Genomic DNA, 26,221 nt, shown 5'->3' with positions numbered 1-26,221 from the left:
TACTAAAAATACAAAATTAGCTGGGCATGGTGGCGGGCACCTGTAGTCCCAGCTACTCAGGAGGCTGAGGCAGGAGAATCGCTTGAACCCAGGAGACAGAGGCTGCAGTGAGCGGAGATGGCACCACTGCACTCCAGCCTGGGCAACAAAGTGAAACTCCATCTCAAAAAAAAGGAAACAAACAAAAAACAAAAATAAATTAATAGAAAGAATTTTTTTTTTTTTTTTTTTTTTTTTTTTTTTTGGTGACAGAGTCTCGTTCTATTGCCAGGCTGGAGTGCAGTGGCGTGATCTCGGCTCACTGCAACCTCTGCCTCCTGGGTTCAAGCAATTCTCCTGCCTTAGCCTCGTGAATAACTGGGACTACAGGCGTGCGCCACCAAGCCCAGATAATTTTTCTATTTTTAATAGAGACGGGGTTTCACCATGTTGGCCAGGATGGTCTCAATCTCTTGACCTTGTGATCCAACTGCCTTGGCCTCCCAAAGCACTGGGATTACAGGTGTGAGCCACTGCACCCGGCCAAAAAAGAAAAGGTTTTTAGAAACTTTTTTGAGAGGACTAAAAGGGGGTAGGTGTGGGGTGGGGAGCTTTTCCTGTTGTTTTGCAAAGATTAATTTTCAAAACTAAAACTGGGTTTTCAATTTTGCTAAACTGAATGAGCCTTTTTAAGAAGCTGTCCTCTGCTCTAAAACTTAATTTACAAGGTATCATGACATATTCATTTCTGAGAAATGCAGTAACACGCAGCAGAAGGAACCAGTTAAATTTCTTCTATCATTAGAACAGTGGCAGAAAATACTACACATTTCAAGGGCTACCTGTTAGAACACAAAGATTCTCAATCATCTATTGCTGCTTATTCTATACGTAAAGCCATTCTCTGTCCTTTCTCATGAAAGCAGCCTCCTACTCACTCCTTCACTCTTCTGCTTGTAATTCTCTTATTTTCTTCATAGATCTTATCACTACCTGAAAATATCTCACTGGTTTTTATGTTTATTTACTCTTTCTTCCCATTAGGGTGTAAGCTCCAGAAGATGGGAATTTTGTTCACCTCATTCAAAGTATCCTGCATTTGGCATATAGTAGTCATCATTTTTGCGGATAAATGAATAGCTATACCCATGTGAATAAACTATATCTTAGCAATTCATCCGTAAGTATGGACATATGTGTACCCTGCTAATCATATTTAATGTTATTACAGGCTATGTGACTTTGGCAAGTTATTTTATCTCTGTGGCTCAGTTTTGTATCTCTAAAATGGAACTAATAATGGTATCTAATTTATAGAGTTATTGGGAGAATTAAAAAAATTAATTCACATCAAGCAGTTTGAAAGGGCCCGATACATGGTTTAATTACTCCATAAATTTTAGTTTGTGTTTATTATTAAAGTATGGCTTTTTTGTTTATTCATTTTTTTAATAAAGAAAATTTCAAACATTTATAATAGAATAGTAATATAATGAATCCCCATGTATCATCACCCAGTTTCAATAATTATTAACATACGGCTGATTATTTTTGTCCTCTATCCCCACTTTTTTAAAAAGGAAAATTTAGAGATTATAACCTGAAATTATTTGAGGCATCCTAGGTATTTGCAAACTAAGGCTAGGAATCACTGTTGTGATCATATATAAAACAAGTATTTTTATTCAGAAGATAAATCATCTTATTTGAATTTGATTATGAATAGGATCTAGACAACCACTGGCTTCTAGTGCTGTCACAAGTAGGACATTTATGCCAGTGTAACAAAGAACAGGTGGGCAATCCCACCCTCCATCCCCCAATTCATACCCCAGGGCTGGTCCAAAAAGAAACTGGATCATCCAGGGCTACACAGAAAGATCAGAATGGGCAGCTGTAAGCTAAAAGAGACTGTTGATTAGCACCTCTTCTCTAATATAGCTCATAACTGTAATAAAGGTCGTGGTTGCCCACCCTCTGGGATCTCCCAATAGTAGCTATATCTTACGGAGAAGTCCTTCTGTTGTGACAGTAGTCCACAATGGGTTTCTCTTAAGCCAAATTCATCTCAAATCGATACTCAAGGATTCTCTGGAGCGTTAAGATACTGGAGTGTAAGCATGGGGGTCTCCACACAAATGCTTTCCAGAATGGGTATTTTGGCCAGAGTACATGACTGGATTGCACCTGAGGCTTATTCATGATGGCTTTCACACTCTCTAGAGCAGCACTATCCAACAGAACTCCAAGATGAGGGAAATATTCTATGTCTGTGCTGTCCAATTATATTAGCCAGTAATTACATGTGGCTGCTGAGCTCTTGAAATGTGACTAGTGTAATTGAAGAAGTAAGCTTTAAATTTCAATTAATATCAATGTAAAAGGTCACATGTAGCTAGTGGATACCAACAAACTTCTACTGGGTGCCCTTTAACCAAATGTTTAAACATCAATAACTAATTTAAACACACTGGTTTATCAATTTATCTAAGAAATATTTACTTTGAAATAAAAATAAAGACATAAAGTTTCTGTTTTGCTTGATTTTAAATAGTGGGAACCAAAACAATCACTTAAAACAAAAAAAAGCTCTGTCTTATCACAAATAATCATTCTGTACAATTTATCATATATTAAAACTTACAAAATCAGATTCTTCAGGTCAGAGGAATAGTTGATTGTCACCAGTTCCATGGCTTTCTGTAAATTCTCTCGCTGAATTCCTGCCAAAGAGTTGCAAGCCAAAGCCAACACAACTTTTCCTAATGATATCAGATCTGCTTGCTGACATGAAAGAATAAATATAACTTTTAATTTTCATTTCATAGGTACTCATTGAATACACTGACACTACTGCCTAAATGGAAAAAGCATCATTATAAATAAGCTGCAGGCAGGGTCCTCAAATACTGGTGCTCCTCAGAATAACCTGGAGCTTATTAAAAAGACGACTTCGAGCCTCTCTACCAGAGATTCTCATTGGGTGGGTCCAGAAAATGGCTCAACATTTTTAAAGCACCCAGGTAATTCTGATGAAGGTAGTTCTAGGTCCACGCCTTAAGAGACTTTAAGCAATTCCCATGCCAACTACAAATTGCCACTTTTAAAAAGTTTTTCTTTCTAATTTTTTCTTATTTAAATAGAGGTAATATTCTTCTCTATTACAACAAATTTAAGGTTACTATACATTTGCTTTGCTATGACCACTATAACTTAACATACATACTTTGCTCATTTTCTGTAACTCCCAGAATATAGTGGGAATGTGAAGGATTATCTGAAGAAAAGTTATCCTATTACAAACATTAGCATTAACCAGATTTTAGAGCAAATTCTCTAGAACATCAAAAATGCTGCAAACCTCAATGAATGACATCCCATCTATCTTTGTTTCCAAATAGACTATTTTTCCTCACACTCTAACAGATCTTTGAGCTCTGGAACCACCACCTGCTTTCCTAAAACCTCTCCCACTCAAGATTTACCATTCTGAGGCTTTCCTTCTAAAAGGATTTTCAAAAGACAGCTGGCTGAATTAAGTCCTTTATCACCTATTATAACTCCAGGAAACAGTATGGTCATCCCAAGTGGCCCTGATTGGTAGGAAGCTATTAACAACCACATGCCTTCGAGAATGGAGTACTTCAGAGTTAACATGAAACCACCTGAAGCAATTTCTACAACAGACATTTGCACATCTTTAAAATCTGAGAACTCATCTAAATTATTAGACACACGTTCATTTACTGAACATTAGTTTATTATAAGGAATTTTCAAGCATAGCTGCATATTATCATCACTTGAGAAGCTTAAAAACAAAACCAAAATCAGCAGTAGCCATCCCCTCGTCCCAATTTTGGTATAATTAGTCTGGGATAAAAATCTAGGTATTGGTATTTTTCTAAGCTTCCACAAATGATGGTAATATGCAGCCAGGATTGAGAACCACTGGTTTGTTGGAATATTTGTAACTTTAAGGCAATCATTAGTGAAATTCTAGCATTATATGGTTATACTTAACAACACCCTACCCAAATAATGAGTAAAAAGACGTTAAACTCCATTACTAAAATAACATTTAAAAGTTCATACTAAAAAATTTATCCAAAACTAGCATTTGTGAATCTGACACTGAACATGAGATAAGGAGACAGACTGATTAGGTAGACAAACTACTTTGAATCTATTAGAAAAGATTCAAAGATTCATCCCAGAAAACTTTTAAAACTTCACTGGTGGTACAGTCAGGAGCCCAGAATGGCAGGAGGGAAGCTGGCATGGGAAGGAGAACTATTACTGTTGCCATCATTTCTGTTTGCTGGAGGACACTGTGATGAACTCCAAAAAGAATTCCTCTCAATCACACTTTAGATCAAGTAAAACATTCCAAGTTATATTCATGAAATTACAGAAATCTCAGCCAAAAGAAATCAGTGCATATAAATGCCAACTATAAATTTCTATGGGCGATTCAATCCAAAGTATCCAGCAAAGCATACCAAAGATTGTTGCTATTTATCACGTGTTTGAGCAGCAGGTACCAACACACAGTCTTCCAACTCTTCAAGCAGCAGAATTTTCAGTTTGGTTCCACCCTGAACTGATGCTGTATTAAGCCTCCCTCCCAGAATATTCCATTATTCTCTATTATGAGACAGAAAACCAAAATGGTCCAAGAGAGCTGAAGAACCAGATGGGTTTAAAAAATAACATCTGATTTTTAGTACATCCCACCACCTCTCTAAAGCGGACTCAAGGTAAGAACATCCACTTTTTGAAATAAAGTACATGTATGACACAGTCCAGATTAAATTAGAGTTGTTTTTTTAAACAAAAGAAGTTAATAAAATCTTAAGAGAGTTTCATACCGTAAAACCCAGTAACTCTCCTTTCCTTATTTCTCAGCTAAATAATTTTCCATTTGTTATTTTGCTTCTTACCTCCATCTGGTTTCCCCCCATTTGTTGAATTCAGGAGATTTGCCCCCCAACTGATTTTCAGTTTCTTCCTGATTCTTGACTTCTTGATTTCTTTTTCTGATTCTATCTATGGCTCTACTTATGTCCATTTTACTCAAAGTCAGTCTCTATTCACGTGTCTGAAACAAACTATGAAAAATAGACTACAAGAAACAATGCACTCCTCATGTATCCTCTTCTCTGTAAAATCACACTCCCACTTTGGGACTATCTTTAATTCTTTTCTATACCTTACTATAATAAGCTATATAAAAAATCAGCTACACATATATACCCAAAAAAAGAAAGCCTGATATATATCCTTTAATGCTGAAAAAAATAAACAGGTGATAATTAATTGAAGGTTGCCTGATTTTATGAATGAAGGCATATCCTGACTTACAAATATTAATAAGGTGCCCTAAATGCTTAAAGTTGGTTGTCTGAACTCACGGATTTTTTTCTTATGAAAAGTTTTGTTTTTCAAGGTAACTACACGACTCATAACATACTTGAAAAGGAACCCTACTGAGAAAAGAATGAGGAGCGTGTGAAGTTTTTTTTTTGTTTTTGTTTTTGTTTTTTTTTTTAATGCAGACACGGGTTTCTAGATACTTACATTAGAAGATGATGGTACTGGCTCTAAAAATGTGTAATTTTCCTTCAAAAATTTAATATTATTGGCTTGGATGTATATCCAAGTGTATATATTCACTAATATTTTAACAGTCAATAATCTGTCACTTTTGGAAGCATAAAGGTCATAAAGAAAAATTAATCAGAGCCAACTACCTAGGCACTAAGTATAAGAGAGAAGATAAGAATGAAAGTAGCTAAGAAACAACATCTCCAGATAAGAAAGAGGGGGCAAATGCCCTCAGGCAGAAGAACAGAATGATGCTGCTGGGGGAAAAACAGAACTAATCATATTCCTCCCTGTATTGCCCACTAGATGTTGCTATCAACCAGAACAGCTTGGCTGCTGCTGAGGTTAGGTGGGCACAAGCAGAGGGAAAGAAGGGTGTGAAACGTCTGCAAACAACTGAATGCAATGAGTGCCTGCAAGTCTTTGGGACTGTATTCTCTGTGGTTTACCAGCAAAACAGATTTATGCATGAACTGAAATACTAAACACTGATTAGACTCTACTTCTCATTTTATCCTTTTTGTTCTCTTTTTGTTCTGAAATTCTATCAGTGAACTAAAATCTTCTTCCAAAACTTTAAACAAAATAAGTTGAAAAGAGAAGAACAATAAGGTGTTTCTCCATGTAATTAAGAAATTCTGCCTTAGAGCAAACCTTTGTAAGTTAATAAATGTTCAAAAAACCCAAAAACTTCTTATACACAAAGAACTAAAATTGTCTTAAAATCATAGCTGCCTATCCTAATGTGAAGCATTCCAATACAAACTGAATGACCTATTTACTTTAGTTTTGTTACTTGCAGAGTAATCAAGGCAAAAACAACTATTCTCTTTTTTTTTTTTTTTGAGATGGAGTCTAGCTCTGTTACCCAGGCAGGAGTGCAGTGGTGCGATCTCAGCTCACTGCAACCTCCGCCTCCCAGGTTCAAGCGATTCTCCTGCCTTAGCCTCCTGAGTAGCTGGACTACAGGTGTGTGCCACCACACCTGGCTAATTTTTGTATTTTTAGGAGAGGTGGGGTTTCACTATGTTGGCCAGGCTGGTCTCCAGCTCCTGAGCTCAAGTGATCCGCCCACCTCAGCCTCTCAAAGTGCTGGGATTACAGGTGTGAGCCACCACACCTGGCCTAAAGCAACTGTTCTTAATGCTTGAAGATACGTTCTTATTCTTCGATACTTTATCATTTAAATCAGGAAATAAGAAACAGCAAAATAGCTAAGAAGCATCACGAGGCCTAAATCAACACGAATAAAATGAAGTCAGACAATAATCAAATACTAATAAAGTATAAGAAGTAGTGGTATGTTCTGACTAAATAAAAAAATTACTTAGAAAATGGCAATCCAATAACAAACCTATGAAAACATTTCTAAAATTTCATGACTGGTAGTCAGACAAGTGTTCTAAAAGTAAAAATAATAGGTGTAATTAAAGGAGTGAAAAAGAAGGGTGTCATTTAATATAATCCATTCATCTGATTAGTCTTGTTTTAATCTATCTGTGCTTAGGACACGTTTCCTAAATCACATAAATACATTTTCATTTTGAACAGTTAAGAGTCTCTGACATTATCAGGAGGCCGGGCACAGTGGCTCATGCCTGTAATCCCAGCACTTTGGGAGGCCGAGGCAGGCGGATCACCTGAGGTCAGGAGTTCAAGACCAGCCTGACCAACATGGAGAAACCCCGTCTTTACTAAAAATACAAAATCAGCCAGGCATGGTGGCGCATGCCTGTAATCCCAGCTACTTGGGAGGCTGAGGCAGGAGAATCGCTTGAACCTGGGAGGCAGAGGTTGTGGTGAGTTGAGATTGCGCCATTGCACTCCAGTCTGGGCAACAAGAGTGAAACTCTGCCTCAAAAAAAAAAAAAAGAGTCTCTGACATTGTCATGAATTCTCTTTATTCCAACCCACAAGGGCTCTACACTAAGTACATCATAATGGTTAAGAAATACAGCCTGGGCAACATCGTGAGCCTCTATCTCTACAAAAAATAAAAATAAAAAAAATTTTAGCCAGGCACAGTAGTGCACATCTGTAGTCCCAGCTACACGGGAGGCTGAGGCGAGACGATTGCTTGGGCCCAGTTCAAAAGCTGCAGTGAGCTGACAGCACCACTGCACTCTAGCCCAGGTGACAGAGCAAGACAGAAGCAAAAGAATAGAAAGGAAAAGAGAGAGAAAGAAATAGAGAGGGGAAAGGAAAGGAAGAAAAGAGAGGAAGGGGAGGGGAGGGGGAGATACATGTTCAAAGTCTGCATAGACACCACCCCAAAATAAATTAAAATCTAGGCTTAAAACACTGAAATACTTTAAAATGAACAAAATCTGTCTTTAATAAAGGAAAACAAGTAAATATCCATGTTAATTCTTACTCACCTGGTACTGGGCCATTAATGCCAATGGATTATTATTTTGACTGTTATCAAATGTTAAAACATCAAAAACTCCAACACAATTTACTCGCAACCTTTAAGGACCAGATAATTTAAAGAAAATAATTAAAATAAGTTTTTAAAAAAATTGCATACTCATGGAAAAGTAACATTTCCCAAAATATTAGGAAGGACCTCAGAATTGAGTTTAACTTCCATCCTACCCCACACCACCTCCACCAACCACCATTTTAGAAATGGTAAAATTAAGGCTCAGAGATATCAAGTGATATACCTACAGCTGTAAAAGTCAGAAACTGAGAAAGCCAGAACTATAACTCACATCTCTTGACTAACAGGTCAGTGTCCTTTTCACCATTCCAAGCTGTTTATTAGTCATTCATAAAAGAGAACTAGTTAGCTTTCTAACACTTGCAAAAGATGTACCAGACACTGTTCTAAGCATTTTACATGACTCATTCAAATCCCTCAATAACTTTATGAGGGGTACCTCATAAATAAGCAGAATGGAGTTAGTAGTACACTTGTCTAATAAGGTTGTCAAAACACATTTGAAGAAGTAACTTGTTCAACGGCATATCGACAGTAACTATCAAAGCCAGGATATGAACTTAAATAACTTGGTACCAGATCTTCAGCTCTTTATGTTATGCAGCCCAAGACAATCAGAAAATTACAGCAACTCAAAACTCAGGTGAAGACAAGACTGATAACTGTACCAGTTGTTCTCAAAGCATGTGACTCAACAGCAGCAATGGCAACACCTAGAAACTTGTTAAAAATGCAAATACTTAGGCCCCAATGCAGACTTATGAATGAAAATCTCTGGGGGTAGGGCCCAGCAAGCTGTGTTTTGTAAGTCCTCCAGGTGATTCTGATTCATGCTAGAATTTGTGAACCATGGTGCTACATAGAAAAGTTGTATTGATATTATTTTTATATTCCCCTAACCCTAACCACATATACTTCCCTAACCTTTCCCAAGATTTTTGGTTAATAACCAGGCATTTTATTCAGAGTTCAACTTTTTTTTTTCTTTAAAAAGCTTACAAATGAATTCAAAGTTACAGAAGTTCTTCTGGATGGAATATATGAAAAGGCAGAATTAAAACAATCATGTTTTGTTTACTAAGCTGTCAAAGGTAAGACATTCAATAAAAGAAACCAAAACTCAAAATGCTAGTACCTTGTTTTGCCAGTTATCAGAATCTTTGTTGGATCCATAACTCGACATGCCAAACCTGCTGTATGAATGGTACGCAATGCAGAACTTAGTTGGACAATATATGCCCAAATAAGAGATTCTGGCAATAATCCAGCATGCTGCCTGGGCAATGGTCCATCGTGCTGACCTATACAGCAAAGAAATCCAAAAAATGACATCTTAAGTAATCAACTAAAAGACTAAAGCATTAACATCAAAATTAGCAAAGACAATTCATGTACACTCATGGCACAACATGTCAATTTATATGTGTGTGTGTATGTATGTGTGTAATTTAAGTTTAGTCTATTGCCCAAAGATTCCTGTCCGAGATTATGCCTTTTATATTGATACCAGCAACAGGGCTCTCACTGAAATGCTCTTTTCTGTAACCACTTAATTATTGAATAAAAATTACTTAAAGTAAGAATTTATATGTAATTGTTAACCAAATAAATATAAAAACAGAAACCATAGAGGTTTTTCTACTTAAAATGTGGCTGGCTAATCCTACCCTGTATTATTGTTTAGGCATGTGAGAGCTGTTTATTGTGTGGCTTGATGGAAATAAAAGTCTCTACCATCACTTATGTTGAATGTTTGCTTTCCTTATATCACTCAGGCCCCTCTACCACAAAGGTGTATTCTATCAACTCAATAAGTGGTTTTTGATAATATTTTCTAGGTCATTGTTAATATGTTGTAAATCAGTAGAAAAGGAGACATATAAATTTAATCAAGATTTTGTAATTATTCCAAGGAATATGACCTTATATTCTTTTCTTTGTAGAGACACTTTTGCTACATTGCCCAGGCTGATCTCCAACTCCTGGGCTCAAATGATCTACCTGCCTCAGCCTCCCTAAGTGCTGAGATTGCAAGCATGAGTCCCTACACCCTGCTGATCTTATATTCATATTGTTGTAAAACAACCTTTTGTGAATCAGTTATAAAAAGCAACATAATTAAATGGTTAATTATGTACTTATAATAAATAGCAAATATGTACTTATGGCTTGGAATAAAATTTCCGGTAAGCAGCACATACAAAATTAAAAATAATTATCTCTCAATTTGGACAGAACAGAAGATAACATACTCTGGAAATATGTGTAAGAAGGCTCAAAAAAATGGGACCGGTAACAAATGCCAAGACAATGTCAAAAATGACTATGAACTGTTTAAATGAAACTATTTAATTAATGTAGGAATAAGGAAACAAGAGTTTTTGCAGCAAACATATAGTGCTTACTGTGTGCCAGACTCTGTTCTAGTTGTTTTACTGATATAGACTCATTCTGAATCTCGTATCAACTCCACATGGTATGCTATTCTTCTCATTTTCTAAATCAATATATTTCTTATACTTTGCTTTTTTTTTCACTTGTGCTAAGATAATAAATTACATAGTGTAAGAAAATGGTAGGCTTTTATGCATGTACGGTATGGTTAGGGAAGTTACGACTACTCAAACAATATTTTAAACTATTAGAAAAAAGGACTACTTCCTATGAAAATATAAACATTAATATATTCATCAGTGAACACCAAAAACAGAATAATTATGATTAAAAAATTACTGGAAAAGAATGCTATAAAAGAGTGGTTCTCAAAAGAAACCACTCCAGCATTTGGCAACATCTGGAGATATTTCTGGCATTACAATAGGGGTAGAGGGGGATTGCTACTGGCATTCAGTAGGCAGAAGCCAGGCCCTTCAGTCAGAAGAGGCCACTATAAACATTCTGAAATGCACAAGACAGCCCCCACAAAAACTTAAGCAGTTGAGAAACACAGTTATAAATTAAAGCCAACAGTCATTTCACAGGTGTTACTACCAAAATAAATTTGAGCAACAACTATAGTCATCTATAAGAAAAGTTGTACCACATCCCCTTCCACAAAATTATGCATGTGTCTACAGATGACATAGCAAAAGGAAAAAAATGACCACATTCTATGACCAGATTTTAAATGTGAAACAGCCATGTAACCACAACTTTCTTTTTTCAACTGTCAGAATGCAAAAAAAAGAAGTAACAAGTAAACAGAAGTAATATATTTTTGTCTATAATTAGAGTCTTTAAAGGAGTTGTAATCTGAAAGATACTAGAATATGGACTCAAATCTTTCTCTCCTCCTCTTTAATTTTCAAGTCAAGAAAATCTTAAGATTAAAAAGCATAATAACGTGATGCTGCTTTCTTGCCCCCATAGACTGAGACCTTCCCCAAATACATAAATTAATGAATAGACATCTCAAAATGGATTTACTTTTCTCTGAAATCATTTACCCTTTAACACACATTTGTTAGAATTCAAGTATTCTGGTTGTTTGCAAAATCTCAATGATAAAACAATTCTTTAAGTATATATTAGAAAGGGACAAAGAAGAAAATATTTCATGTTTAAGGAAAAGTTACTTAAAATTCTATTCTGAAACCTTAGATTAAGTAACATGGAATCCAACCTTCAAACAAAAGCATTTGTTTAGGGAAATAATTACATAAAGAACAATATAGTCATAATAGGAATCATTAAATTATATTCAGAGAATATAAAAACTATGGGGAAAATACCTATAATAAAGAAAAGATGTAATATGATATAAAAGGTTAAAACAAAAAACAATGCAAAAGGAGACAAAAACAAAACAAAGCAAGATTCAAAAGAAATGTACTAAAAGATTCACAATGGTTGTACTTAGGCAGGGAAGCCAGAGAGACTATTTCTAAGCTATTGAATTTTCCAAGTCACCTTTATTAAGAAAGCATCATATTTTTAAAAGAAAAACATTTTAAAGAGAAAAACAATTTTAACACATTTCCAGTTAAATATCTGATATCTATGTGAGTCTTCAAAAATCTATCTTATCTTAGTAAATATGCAAAAGACATTATTTCCTAACTTCTTGACCATCAACTCCATTTCTTTGACATATTTCTTTTTAAAATGTGATATGGTTTGGCTGCGTCCCCACCCAAATCTCATTTTGAATTGTAACTCCCATAATTCCCACAGTGTTGTGGGAGGGAGCTGGTGGGAGATAACTGAATCATGGGGGTAATTTCCCCCATACTGTTCTCGTGGTAGTGAATAGGTCTCATGAGATCTGACAGTTTTACAGGGGGCCCTTTTACTTGGCTCTCATTCACTTCTCTTGTCTGCCGCCATGTGAGACATGCCTTTCACCTTCTGCCATGATTGTGAGACCTCCCAAGCCACATGGAACTGTAAGTTCATTAAACCTCTCTCTTTTGTAAATTGCCCAGTCTCAGGTATGTCTTTATCAGGAACACGAAAACAACTAGTACAAAATGTAATAGAGTCTTTAAACTAAATGATTACAGGGAAAAATTATACGTATTTTAAAATAGAAAACTACTCTTCCACAGAGCAAAAGCATTAGTCAAAATATAGTTTGCCTGCATCTTTTTCTTACCCCACTTTCTCTTGGTGAAGTAGGCATCAGCATTAGGGTCATTAAAGTGTCTGCTCATCATAGTTTCTCCTCCAGCATGGAAATCATATGCAAACACAAGAGCTTAAAATAAAACACAAACACTCATTACTGAAAGCTGGCTTCAAATAATGAAGCTCACCAGCAGAAAGACAAATTACAAGTTACTCACAGGGCTCAGCAAATGCTTTAGTGGTAAATACTTCGCGCAAAGTTACGATATTTGAGTGTTGAATTTTCTTCCACATGTCGACCAACACCATGCACTTTGTGTTAACAAGACGAAAACCTGGAAGACAATTTTTCTACTCCAGTAAACTCTAATTGACGTCTCCTTCATATTCCATCAGAAATGGAAAAAAAAATGCCATATTTACACATTGCTCATGAGGTACTAATTTCCAAATAAAATTTTTTAATTCATATATTAAATAATATATTCAAGAAGGTTTGAATAATCTTAGCCTCAATGATACGATTATAAAAGAAGATAACTTATCTTCCTTACCATGTATCCTCCGAAGGCAATATGGCAGATCATCTTTGCTATTTACAGCTTTGTAGCAAGACGTAATATACCCAAAATTACTTGATTTCTGTATCCGGTTGGGAGGTGGCAGTGGTTCTAGAGGGAATAGGCTATGGTAGCTGTCAACCTCTGTAGGAACTGCTAGAGTAATTCATAAGAAGATGACTTGAAAATACAGGCATTCATAAATCTTTCTCAAAAATACAGAAGACATCATATTTACTATAAACCCCTTGTGTATCACAATGTGCTCTTGTATTTTAGAATAGTGTAAACATTTATTACAATTCCATAAGACAAACTAGCTTCAGTATCAATAAAAATAGGCATTATATAATAAAATAACCAAAGAATAACTAAAGTTCATACATTCAAAAACATTTCCTTTTATAGCACAATACAAATTTGTTCCTCAGAAATAATTTTTATAAATAATTTGAGTTATCACTGAGATAAATTTTTCTGGAGCAAACATTTTATCAGGTTTATAATAAAAAAACATGTATTTTTTAATGCTTCAAATACCATCATGTTTTCCAATTGAACACCAACCTATACTTTCATTCTGTTAACTGTCTCGAATGACTTCGGAATGCTCATGATATTTTAAGTGAACTGAAGATAACCCAACATGTAGTACAGCCATAGTAAACCAACTAGAAGAAAATATAGCAGATGGTAACAATGGTAACCTTTTAAAGGGAGGATTATTATTCTTTTCTTTACACTATTTTGTATTTGCCAAATGTTTTATAATATACATGTTTAACACTATTTTTAAAACATGGCATTATGTCTGTTAAAAAAAAAACCCTATAAACAAAAACAACTGATAATTTTTGACCTCTGGTAAGAAACACAGATGAAACCCTATTAAGAAAACTAATTCCAGAAGACAGGTTCAAAATGATCCTTCCTCTGCATTTGCCAAATACTTTATGCCCATTATCTCTTAATTCTCACAACAATTCCATGAGGTAGAATTCCCTATTTCATAAATGAGGATAATAAGGATTGCATAGCTGAGAGAGAAAGGTAGGATGCAAACCCAGGACTTTTTGATTCTATAATCATAATCTCTACATGGCATGGCCATAATGAAAAACAAATGTAGAATGATTAAATGTCACCAAGTGGCATGTTCTACTTAAATAAAGGCAGTATACTGCCAAGTGTCATTGCATGTGACTATAGTCCTAGCTACTTGGGAGGCTGAGGCAGCAGAATCACTTGAACCCAGGAGCTGAATTCAGCCTGGGCAACATTTAAGACCTCATCTCTTAAATAAATAAATAAAATAAAAGCAGTACAACGGAAGATTACACACAAGTGAAATAGCTGTAACTTTTACTTTTGCGCGCTTACCTAGTTTGTATTTGAATGATTGGTATAATGTCCATAAGGAAGTTAAAATGGTAAATTTTGTTTTCCAGCTATTTCATTTATTAAGGAGCACTTAATACAGGATTAATTTCAAATCAGCAAAATATACTGAGCATCTACTATGTACTAATGAACCTAAAGAAATATTACGTTCTTACCCTCAAGAGGCCTAGAGAAAAATAAAGAACACAAATTTATACAAAACATGTAAGAGGTAAAGTCGCCATTTAAGAAGTACAATTCGCTATGGCACTGGTTCTTAAACGTCACCACCTGTCACAATCACCTAAAGCCTTGTTAAAACATAGTTTGCTGGGCCCCATTCCCTGAGTTTCTGATACAATCTGAAGTGGGATCCAAGAACTCACAATTCTAACAAGTTCCTAAAAGTCAATGAAAATGAGCCTCTGGTTAAGGAATCATACTTTGAGAGCTAATACACTATGAAAATACAAAGAACAGAGCAATTCCCAAGGATAGTAGGCACTCGTTTGCTATGGGGTTGCTAGTAAATTATTACAACTTACAAATCAATGGTGTTTAATTGATATCCCTTGGAAAGCAATTTGGTTCTATGTAATAAGCTTTAAAACCACTTCTACTTTACTTTTTTCTTTTTTTTTGGAGACAGAGTCTCCCAGGATGGAGCGCAATGGCACAATCTCACTGCAACCTCCACCTCCCAGGTTCAAGCGAGTCTTGTGCCTCAGCCTCCCGAGTAGCTGGAGTTACAGTTGGGCACCACCACGCCTGGCTAATTTTTGTATTTTTAGTAGAGACAGGGTTTTGCCATGTTGGCCAGGCTGGTCTCAAACTTCTGACCTCAAGTGATCCACTCACCTTGGCCTCCCAAAGTGCTGGGATTACAGGTGTGAGCCACTGCGCCCGGCACGTTTTTCTTTTTTATATCTTTTTAAAAGAGCATCAATTTATCAATTATTTACATTTTTTATACTTAAAAGTATAATTATAAAAGTATTTCTGAACTACTGAATCTATAGATCAGTTTAGAAATACTTGAAGTATTTCTTCTAAGGAAAAAAATATTTCCTACAGAAGAAAAAAATTAAGTAGATGAATATGTTCACTGCACTGTAATTCATGATGCCAAAAACTATATTATCAAGTGTCAAATGGGTGAACTATAATGCAAACAAATGTTACGCGGGAAGGGATAGTCAGAAACATAGGGCGGTGTTTGTTTGAAAATGTCTAAGTTGAAAATTGTGTGCATACTGATGAATCATGTAAAGTACTCATGGATATTTGAAAGAGAACGTGACAAAAAAATTTTAAATATTTTATCATTGCTACAAATGCAGATAAAATTAATTTTTATTTTTAAAAGTATTTTAAAAGTAGATAAAATACACTCATTTATATATTACAGTAAGAGTTTTAGAGTTCTGTTTTAGACATGTAAGTTCTTAATCTATTTGAAGTTGACTTTTTAATGTGGCTTGAGATAATGACCCAATTTTATCTTGTCAATATAGAAAACCATTTTTTGTGGCCAAGCACAGTGGCTCATGCCTGTAATCCCAGCACTCTGGAAGGCTGAGGCAGGTGGATCACTTGAGTCCAGAAGTTCAAGACCAGCCTCAGCAACATGGTGAAACCCTCCCTACAAAATATACAAAAATTAGCCAAGTGTGGTGGTGTACACCTGTAGTCCCAGCTACTTGGGAGGCTGAGGTGGGAGGACTGCTTGAGCCCAGGAGGCGGAGGTTGCAGTGAGCTGCGATCACACCACTGTACTCCAGCCTCGGTGACAGCAAGATGCTGTCTCAATAAAAGTTTATTTTTTTAATTAAAAAACCAAAAACATTTTTCCATGCTTTCTTTTCCCCCACTTATTTGCCAACTTTATCACAGAACGTGTCTGGCTCTCTCTAATCTGTTCCGTTAATCAATCTGTTTAACCCTGTGCTATCACCACATTGATTTAGTTACTGCAGACTCAAATCAAACCTCTCCTTCCCTAATACACAAACAAATTCTTCATATGAACATAAATAATAACCATACTCTTCAAAGTACCTTGGATGGTCGTGGCCCTTTATTCTTTGATACATTTTATCATGCTCCATGAAAAGATTTGACTGGAAGTTATGCTTTGACTGGAATTCTACTGGATCTACATGTCAGTTTAGAAAAATTGACATCTTACTTGTTCTGTCTTCCTAATCATGAGTAACCTCTACTAATCTACAGTATTTCATTTATATTATTTAATACTGCGTAATAAATAAATCTCCCCTGCTGAAATCTTACCTATCTTTTGTTGTTATTTATTCCTACATACTGATATTGCAAAACCATTTTAAGTAGCATTTGCTTTTAATTATATTTTGAAGTTAACTGGGTACTGGCCTACAGAAATGCAACTGATGTATTAATCTTACATCCAGCCATTTTCTACAGTTTGTTATTTCAAATAATGTCTAATCTGCAGTCACATGATTTATAGATGGTAGGTTTATTTTCTCCTTTCCGGTCTTTGTGCCTTCCATTTTTTTTCTTTTTAAACTTTTGCAAAACCTGGCTAAAGCCTCAAATACAATATTAAACAGTTAAGAAAAATTCCAAGATGAATATTTCAAAGGTTATGACAAGTAAGTTCCTTCCCACCTTACCTGGAAAGATCCATCTTAAGGTGTAACAGCCAGACATATTTCTTTTAATTCTTTAGCAATCAAGAGACAACACTCACTAGACGATGCTGAATTTCTGATTACAACCAGGCATTTTGAGATCTTTATGGCAAATGTATTCCTACTGTATTATTTATGAAATTTTACTAAATTATATCATATTTCATTTATACAGAGTAAGCTAAGGAAAGATACTTTAATATGCTTTAAGAAATATTGTGGTACAGTTAGAACAACCTAGTTTTAAGTCTGGAATCAGTCAGCTGTTTACCAGCCATTGGTCCTGAAGGCTAAGTTACTTAACCTGTCAACTTCAGTATTACTCATATGTAAAATGGAAATGAAAATAATATGTCACAGGATGTTTGTGAGAAATAAAGTAAGACATGTAAAGTATTTAATTAGTATACTGTCTGGCACACAGTAGTCTCACAAATAGGCCTAATAATTACCATCCTCTCCTGCTTAAGAACCCATACTTCATTGAGTTTCAGGAGATAAAAATATTCTGGTGCACAGTAAAGTAAATCACCATGAATTCTAAAATTATATTTTTTTTGTGAACTAGAATACTGTCATATGTAGAATTAACAGAAATAAACTAGATGATCAGTAGTACCTTGGGACTGTTCTTTTTTTTTTTTTTTTGAGACAGGGTCTCACTCTGTCACCCCGGCTGGAGTGCAGTGGGGCGATTATAGCCAGCTCACTGCAGTCTTGACCTTCAAGGCTCAAGTGATCCTCCTGCCTCAGCCTCCTGAGTAGCTGGGACTATAAATATGCACCACCACTCCCAGCTAATTTATTTTTTGTAGAGACAGGTTCCCACTATTTCGCTCAGGCTAGTCTCAAACTTCTGGGCTCAAGCAATCCTCCTGCCTCAGCCTCCCAAACTGCTGGGATTACAGGTATGAGCCACCAGGCCCAGCCTGGAACTCTTCTTAATAATGCATAAAACATGTACTACCACATAAGAATTATAACAGCCTTTAAAAGAAAGGAAGGATCAACTTGCTTTTTACCTGGCATATCTGCTTGATCAATTTGAGCCATTGTTATTAAATGTCTGTTGATCAGCTCCTATGAAACAGAAATAAGTATATTTTTATTTAAACACAGATTCTGAAACCTGGAATTCCTATTATAATTAAATAACCTAAGTATTAATATTTTTGGCATGTGCACTTTTTAAATATTAAAATCATTTAAATATTAAAACATTTCTAAACATGGTAAAATGTCTGAACTCCAGGCCCAGATAGACTTAGACATGCCATAATTAAGATTGGGTTTAAGTAGATGTGCCCCTTACACACGGGTAGCTGGGCTACCCAAAACACGTGACTAACGCTGTGGCTGAAAATTCAAGGTCTACTAGTAAACTGGTAATAATTAATTTAAAAAACACTATACTGGTAGAACTCACTTCTATGAAACAAAATTATTTCTGAGAATCTGAGTGTAAAGTGAAATTCTACATACGAAATAACTAGCTGTTTACCAAAAATTAAACAAAACAAAAAACTTTTAAAAAACATTCTTTTAAAAAAATATTGAGCTCTCTTAAAGTTATTTCCTGAGCCAAACTACTTATTTTTAACCTACACCTATTAGAAAAATACTGTTAGAAACCATTTAAATTATTTATATACTTCAAAGAGCCTTTTCATAGAAATAAAATGAAGTACAGAACAGTGAACCATTTAAACAGCTATTCTATGTTTTATATCCTGCCACATAATTTATTTGAAATTTTTTTAAAAGGCAGGTTTCCTTAAAAAAAATACCAATTAAAACTTCTAAATTCGATGTGCTTTACTAGAGCATATTTGATTAAATAATATGATTTGAAAAGAGCTCTGTTCTTTCCCCTGTTCACTAAAGCACAGGAGACATTAAGTATTCCTACAATGAATTCTGAAAGCATACCTGTCGGAGTTCATCAGCCATGAAGAAGGAAGGTGCATTTGCTTTCGGTTGCATATAAGCAACGTGAGGTGCAGTTGGAGGATAAATATGATAGTTTGGAAACACCTAAAAAGGTAGGAAGGGGGCAAATGTAATCACTCATTTTTCTTTCTTTTTTTCAGATGGAGTCTTGCTCTGCTGCCCAGGCTGGAGTTCAGTGGCGCAACCTCGGCTCACTACAAGCTCTGCCTCCCGGGTTCAAGTGATTCTCCTGCCTCAGCCTCACGTAGCTGGGATTACAGGTACCCACCATCATGCCCAGCTAATTTTTGTATTTTTGTAGAGACAGGGTTTCACCATGTTGGCCAGGCTGGTCTTGAACTCCTGACCTCAGGTGATCCACCTGCCTCGGCCTCCCAAAGTGCTGGGATTACAGGTGTGAGCCACCACACCCAGCCTAATTTTTCATAATCAATAAGCTTTATTATTGTTTTGATAAAATTTTAATGTTTACATGATAGCAATAAATTTTAATACATTTTAAATCTTTAAATAATATTGAAGTAAAAACCTCAGAGAATAGCTGTTAGAGAATACTTTCTGAAAGAATTCATATTAAAAATAATATTTCGGCCAGGCGCGGTGGCTCACAACTGTAATCCCAGCACTCTGGGAGGCTGAGGTGGGCAGATTACCTGAGGTTGGGAATTCGAGACCAGCCTGACCAAAATGGAGAAACCTGGTCTCTACTGAAAATACAAAATTAGTGGGGCATGGTGGCACAAGCCTGTAATCCCAGCTACTCAGGAGGCTGAGGCAGGAGAATCACTTGAACCAGGGAGGCAGAGGTTGTGGTGAGTGGAGATTGTGCTATTGTACTCCAGCCTAGGCAACAAGAATGAAACCCCATCTCAAAAAATAAATGAATAAATAAATAAAATAAAAAATTAAAAAAATAAAAATAAACATAATATTTCAGTAATCAATTAAAAATCTAATGAGCCAGCCTGGCCAACATGGTAAAACTCCATCTCTACTAAAAATACAAAAATTATCCTGACTAACATGGTGAAACCTGTCTCTACTAAAAATACAAAAAATTAGCCGGGTGTGGTGGCATGCACCTGTACTCCCAGTTACTCGGAAGGTTGAGGCAGGAGAATCATTTGAACCCGGAGGCAGAGGTTGCAGTGTGCCACGATTGAACTAACGCATTCCAGCTGGGGTGACAGAGCCGAGACTCCATCTCAAAAAAAAAAAAAAAAACAAATTAGCCAGGCTTGGTGGCAGGCACCTATAATCCCAGCTACTCAGGAGACTGAGGCAGGAGAATCGCTTGAAACTGGGAAGTGGAGGCTGCAGTGAGCCGAGATCGTGCCACTGCACTCCAGCCTGGGGGACAGGGGAAGACTCTGTCTCAAAAAAAAAAAAAAAAAAATCTAATGAGAAAGAAAACATTTCTTCAGATACAGTAAAATTTAAGCTCCATTGAGAAGATAAAAGTAGCTCTTTGGAAGAAATGTCACATAGTCAGCCTTCTTTATCCCTGGGTTCTGTATTCAAGGATTCGACCAACCATGGGTAGGAAATATTCAGGGGAAAAAAATGACAATACAACAAATAAGAAGTAATACAAATTAAAAATACATTATAACAACTATTCACAAAGCACTTATACTGCATTAGGTATTATAAGTAATCTAGAGATAATTTAAAGTATACAGGAGGATGTGTATAAGATCTATGCAAATACTATGTTATTCTATATCAGGGACTTGAGCACCCAGGAATTTTGCTATCTGTGGGCGTCCGGGAATCAATCCCCCTTGGATACTAAATGGCAACTATACAAGCAGTTCATCGCCACTTTTTGAAAGCAACTGGAAGGAAGGAAGGAGAAACTAAAGGTGTTTGGGTACTGGGAGATAAGGAAGTGATATTGCCCTGGCTGCCCAAAGAATTTCCCCTTTCACAGGCATTTTGTGGCCAAACTAAACAAAGTGTTATTCAAACCTACTCCAGGTCAGCAGTTTAAGTGAACAGAAGGATACAATAATACATTTACCTTCCAAGCAAACTACAATAAAGTTACTAAATCAGCTTCCAGCTTCTTGTCTTTCATTCTTCCAACAGGACTCATCCCACCACCCTTTGTTCTCTTTATCACTCTTTTCTCTGCCTCTCCTTCACTGGTCCATGATACAAAATCAAAGTTCAGTTTTAAATATCTTTTCTATTTTTTCATTCTTTCATTTTAAACAATGAAACCTTTTTTCTCTTTTAAAAACGAATTCAGCTGATTTGCGCTGCCCTAACATGACTGCTCTGCTCTGGATCTCAACTAGGAAGCAGTTTTGCGATACTTGTAAGGTTTCCTTTAGCCTGTGTCTGCAGGGAGAATAATATCTCTTTTTTCTTGTGTTGGTTTCCTTACATAAGATAGCATAGTTTAGGCTGGACATGGTGGCTCACGCCTGTAATCCCAGCACTTCAGAGGCCAAGGTGGGCGGATCATTTGAGGTCAAGAATTTGAGATCAGCCTGGCCAACTGATCAACTGGGTGAAACCTCATCTCTATTAAAGATACAAAAGTTAGCCAGGCATGGTGGTGTGCGTCTGTAGTCCCAGCTACTACGGAGGCTGAGGTGGGAGGAATGCTTGAACCCAGGAGGCGGAGGCTGCAGTGAACAAAGACTGAACCACTGCCCTCCAGCCTGGGTGAAATAGCGAACATCCATCTCAAAAAATATATATATTTATATAATTTTATATATTAATTATATATTTACATATAATTATATTAATTATATAATATATTTATATATAATTATATTAATTATATATTTATATAATATATTTATATATAATTATATTAATTATATATTTATGTATAATTATATTAATTATATATTTATGTATAATTATGTTAATTATATATTTATGTATAATTATATTAATTATATATTTATATAATTTAATAACTTTACATATATATAAAATATATATGTATTTTACAATATATTTATAGTTTACAATAGGGTTCATGTTCCTATGGAATCTAATGCCTCTGCTGATCTGACACGAGGAGGAGCTCAGATGGTAATGAGAGCAATGGGGAGTGGGTGTAAATATGGATGAAACTTCACTTACTCGCCCACTGCTCACCTCCTGCTGTGCGGCCTGGTTCCTAACACTGGTCTCTGGTCCAAGGATTGAGGACCCCTGTTTTAGTGGACTCTGACTTTCTCACTCACTTCATCTACTACTTATTTTTCTAGGGTAAATAAAATAATTTTTGAATATGGATGAAGTAATGAAGCCAAAAAACGTACAATTTACGTAACATGGAATCCTTCCCTCTCCTTCCCCATTCATTCTCGCCCCCTGACTCCTGTTCCTTCTCCCTGTCCTGGAACATTACTAATTGACTCTGATAAGAAATCTTTCTTTCTGGCCATGTTCTTCCTCTTTTGGTCTTAATATTCATGTTTCCTCTGGGGCCACCTCTTCCCATTTGTTTCATGATTCTTCCCTCACTTCATCGCCAGTCCTTTGGTAGCTCTTTCCCCATCTATAATCATGGCTCTCTTGGGTCTGACTCTTCTACCTCCTGAGCATAAGAGCCATACTGCAGGCCCCTTATCATTATGTGTCACTCCACCATCCACAGATCTAGCTGTTAAATAACTACCTCATCTGAAATAAGGGTTTATCATTGATTTGCTTCCAGTAACTACTGAGGACATACCATCTACTTTTTCTAGCTTCTTACTGAGGTTAAACTATCTATACCTATAAACAAATGTCAGCAGGCATCAATTCCAGCTAGTACAAGGTAAACCCATAAGCAAAACATGCCATAAAGACTAAAATAAGAGCATGGATATAATCTAATTTCTGATTAAACCAGTTTAGTCCAAAACTAGAATTATTAGTAAGGCAGAACTAGATTAATTTGAAGAGTTGAGAAGAAGAGACTAGACTTCTCATCTAAGTTAGAAAATGAAATACTTTTTTGCATCACAATAAAAAGCTGCAGGAGGGGGTAGACCGCCTCACAACTAAGAATGTCCTGTTACAAGAGAGTACTAAAATTTCCTCTTTAATGGAGACATACCATTCCAGTCAAAGGTGCTGGAGTTGTGTCTGTATAGAAGTAAGTCGTCCCACCAACAGTTTCCTTTTGGATCACCTGACCAGAAGACGGAGTCTGAGAAACAGGATTATTAACAGATGTAGAGGCACTAGAAGGCACCATGTAACTTGCTGGATTTGGAGTGTGACTTCTTCTTCTGGGAGCAGGAGAAGTATGTGGAGTAATCTTGGGGGAATGAAGAGGGGAAGACCCAGCAGACAACGACATTCCTGAAGAAGATGTAAAAATGTTTCTTAATGGAGCAATAATTGGTTTTAGAGAACAAGTCTGGAAAATAAAATGCAAACATTCATTTGGAAGAAACATCATCTTTGGGATCGTAAGTGCAAAGATGAAGGAAATAATTTTATCTTGTTTTGTTGTAGAAAAAGCTCTGATTAAAGCAAATGTAAAGTTTCTTTTTTCAAATGTAGTTATTTCCAAATGTTAGCAGATTTATTGCAAGAATAGTCTCCTCCATATCAAGGTTTACATCAGGAACTTTAATAGCAAGAGTGACCAAAAATTTAATAAATTAATGGAAGAGTGGGAAGTAACAGAATTGTGGCTCTTTATAAAATTATGCCTTTTATAAAAGAAAAACTTTTATAAAAGGCATAATTCCTTTTTTATTAAGAATCATTAACAATACAAATAGCACATTCCCCAAACATATTACAGTATTAAAAATTCAAATTATCTAATGAAGAGCTACCAGATTTCATTCAGCCAAATATAATTAACAAAATTGTTTGAAAAAGCAAAAAAAAAAAAAGTTGAAATACATAGCAGCTTAAGTGCCATATTTTTAATATCAAGCAGTCTGTTGTTTTGATGCCTTTTTGTCATTAACTCTAAACAGGCATACTCTGAAAATTTCTACAGATGCATACTATTTAGAATTAGGCCAATTGATACCATTATGTTCTAGTGGAACAACCACTATGTTCCAGTGGAACAACCACAACCAGTAAGAAACATTATGTGCAAAGCACCCTCTATTATGAGTTTATTGTGAAGAAAGGGAAAGGACAATTGTCTTTACCCTTCAGGAGATTCCAAGCTAGCTGAGAAAAAAAGACCAGGTCACATGTAAAAGACATAAAATAACTTAAAAAAACCCAAATATAAACTAATACACTATAAACTACATGCATAAATGCTGATGAAATGCAAATTAATTAAAACCAGGTAGCGTTAATCAAAGGCTTAATGGAGGTGATCAGTTCTGAGCAGACTGAAAAGGGTATTTAGAGCAACAGTTACCCTTCCTGAAAAAAATAAGTTTATCCAGGAACTGTTTTCTGGCTATTTGGTGAATGCCTAAAAACCTTCACCACTGAAATAATATGCCACCTCACAATATAAGAAAAGGGTTACCAAAAATGCCCTAGTCACAAAATTATGATTAACAGGGATATGAGTTTCAATTTCTAATAATTCATAAGATACCAACATGTTTTCTGAAAACACGTAGGTGAACAAAAATAAGCAGAGAACTGAGGTAATACTTTTCTTTTCTTTGGATAGCCCTCTGTACTTTCTGAAGAGCCTCAACATAATTATTTCTGGTTTTCTGAGCAACTAAAGTAGGTAGGTGAGGTAAATCAGGCTATAAACACCACAGGACATACATGCAAAGTCAACAGCAAAGCCAAGACTCAAACTCAACTCTCCAAATTCCCAATCTAGTACTCCTACTACTATAACACAATGTCTACTGCATTGAGATTAAAATAGGATAGGAATTCTCGAGTTATGTCTTAAATGTGTATAAAAGAAACTTTAAAAAAACCCAAACTCCTTAAAAAAAATATGAAGCCAAATTACTATATTTATAAAACCTTTTATTTTTTTTTTAAAACTATTCCAGAGCTGTTTTAAATCTAACTCTATATTGTACATTTAATTAAAGGTTAATCCATACAGCAAAAATTATATTAGACTATTATCAATGGATAAAAACTCCCTACTTGTCTAAAATGAAATGCATGTAGACAGATTTTCCTAAAGCTAGTCTCTAAGACTTTCCAAAATAAACTGGCCAAGTAACCAAAGATGAGTAAATTTGTTTACTATTATGACATTAAGTAATACAACAGAACTACAATTCTTGAGCCCTTTCAATGTTTCAGGCACTAATCTAAGTGGCTCCACATCCATCAATCTACTTAATCCTCACAACCACCCTGTGAGGTAGGTATAGCATATTTATTTCAGAGGAGAAACTAACTTAAAAGATCAAAATAATTACTGTAAGGACAAATATAGGTAATTCAGCAACATAATCAAGACTCAAACTCAGGTTGATTTAATTCCAAAGTCAGTGCTCTCAGCCAACATGCTACATAGTTGACCAATTCCTAAGTCTTACACACATACGAAAACAGGAAATCAATTACATGTTTTACTAGCTTTAGTGTGACTACTAAAGCTATGTGGGGATGGGGCTATGTGTAGCATGGGCTGAAGGGAAAGATTCTGACATCAAAGTAGGTATATAAGTGAGACAAAAAGTAGAATCTCTCTTCAAGGCTGAGTACGTGGAAAGAGATTACCATAAAAACAATCTAAGGTGAGTTATGATAGAAATTCACCTATAGTAGAATTTACTATAGGATATCAAGAGTTCTCTTAAGAATTCTAAATTTTGTGAGGTTATTTTAACATAAAGTTGCAGAAATAAAATTTGAGTTCATCTGAGCTGAGGCTGACTGGAGTTACTTAAATACATTCAAATGTAAGCTGAGTGCAGTGGTGTGAGCCTGTAGTCCCAGCTACCTGGGGGGCTGAGGCAGGAGGATCGCTTGAGCCCAGGGGTTTGAGGCTGCATGAGCCACACAGTGCCCATGAACAGCCACTGTGCTCCAGTCTGGGTAACATAGCGAGACCCTGTCTCTCTAAGGAAAAAAAAAAAAAAGGAAAGCAGGAAAAAGAAAAGAAAGAACATTCAAAATAAAACATGTACAA

General features: G+C 35.7%; 1 protein-coding gene across 7 annotated transcripts in view; it reads right to left on the bottom strand.

Annotated features, from left to right (window-relative positions):
- The window catches only part of PAN3 (poly(A) specific ribonuclease subunit PAN3), a 157,255-nt gene that overhangs the window by 15,355 nt on the left and 115,679 nt on the right, over nt 1–26,221 (bottom strand). For 5 of the 7 annotated variants that reach the window (XR_010150627.1, XM_009426786.4, XM_001136622.7 and 2 more), the window contains 9 exons: nt 23,234–23,481; nt 19,138–19,242; nt 18,231–18,288; nt 13,151–13,312; nt 12,815–12,931; nt 12,625–12,726; nt 9,166–9,331; nt 7,963–8,053; nt 2,624–2,763 (listed from right to left, as the gene is read on the bottom strand). Coding sequence is in view for 5 of the 7 variants with exons in the window: in XM_009426786.4 (XP_009425061.3) it covers nt 2,624–2,763; nt 7,963–8,053; nt 9,166–9,331; nt 12,625–12,726; nt 12,815–12,931; nt 13,151–13,312; nt 18,231–18,288; nt 19,138–19,242; nt 23,234–23,481 (1,189 nt within the window). In the remaining 2 variants the exon portion in view is untranslated. Of the gene's footprint in view, nt 1–1,809; nt 1,881–2,623; nt 2,764–7,962; nt 8,054–9,165; nt 9,332–12,624; nt 12,727–12,814; nt 12,932–13,150; nt 13,313–18,230; nt 18,289–19,137; nt 19,243–23,233; nt 23,482–26,221 lie in introns of all 7 variants that reach the window. The other 2 variants (XR_010150628.1, XM_009426785.5) reach the window with 2 other exon arrangements.

Source organism: Pan troglodytes, chromosome 14 (genome assembly GCF_028858775.2).
Source record: "Pan troglodytes isolate AG18354 chromosome 14, NHGRI_mPanTro3-v2.0_pri, whole genome shotgun sequence".
NCBI lineage: Eukaryota > Metazoa > Chordata > Mammalia > Primates > Hominidae > Pan > Pan troglodytes.
Note: the sequence above shows the minus strand (reverse complement) of the source record. Positions and strands in the feature narration are given on the sequence as shown.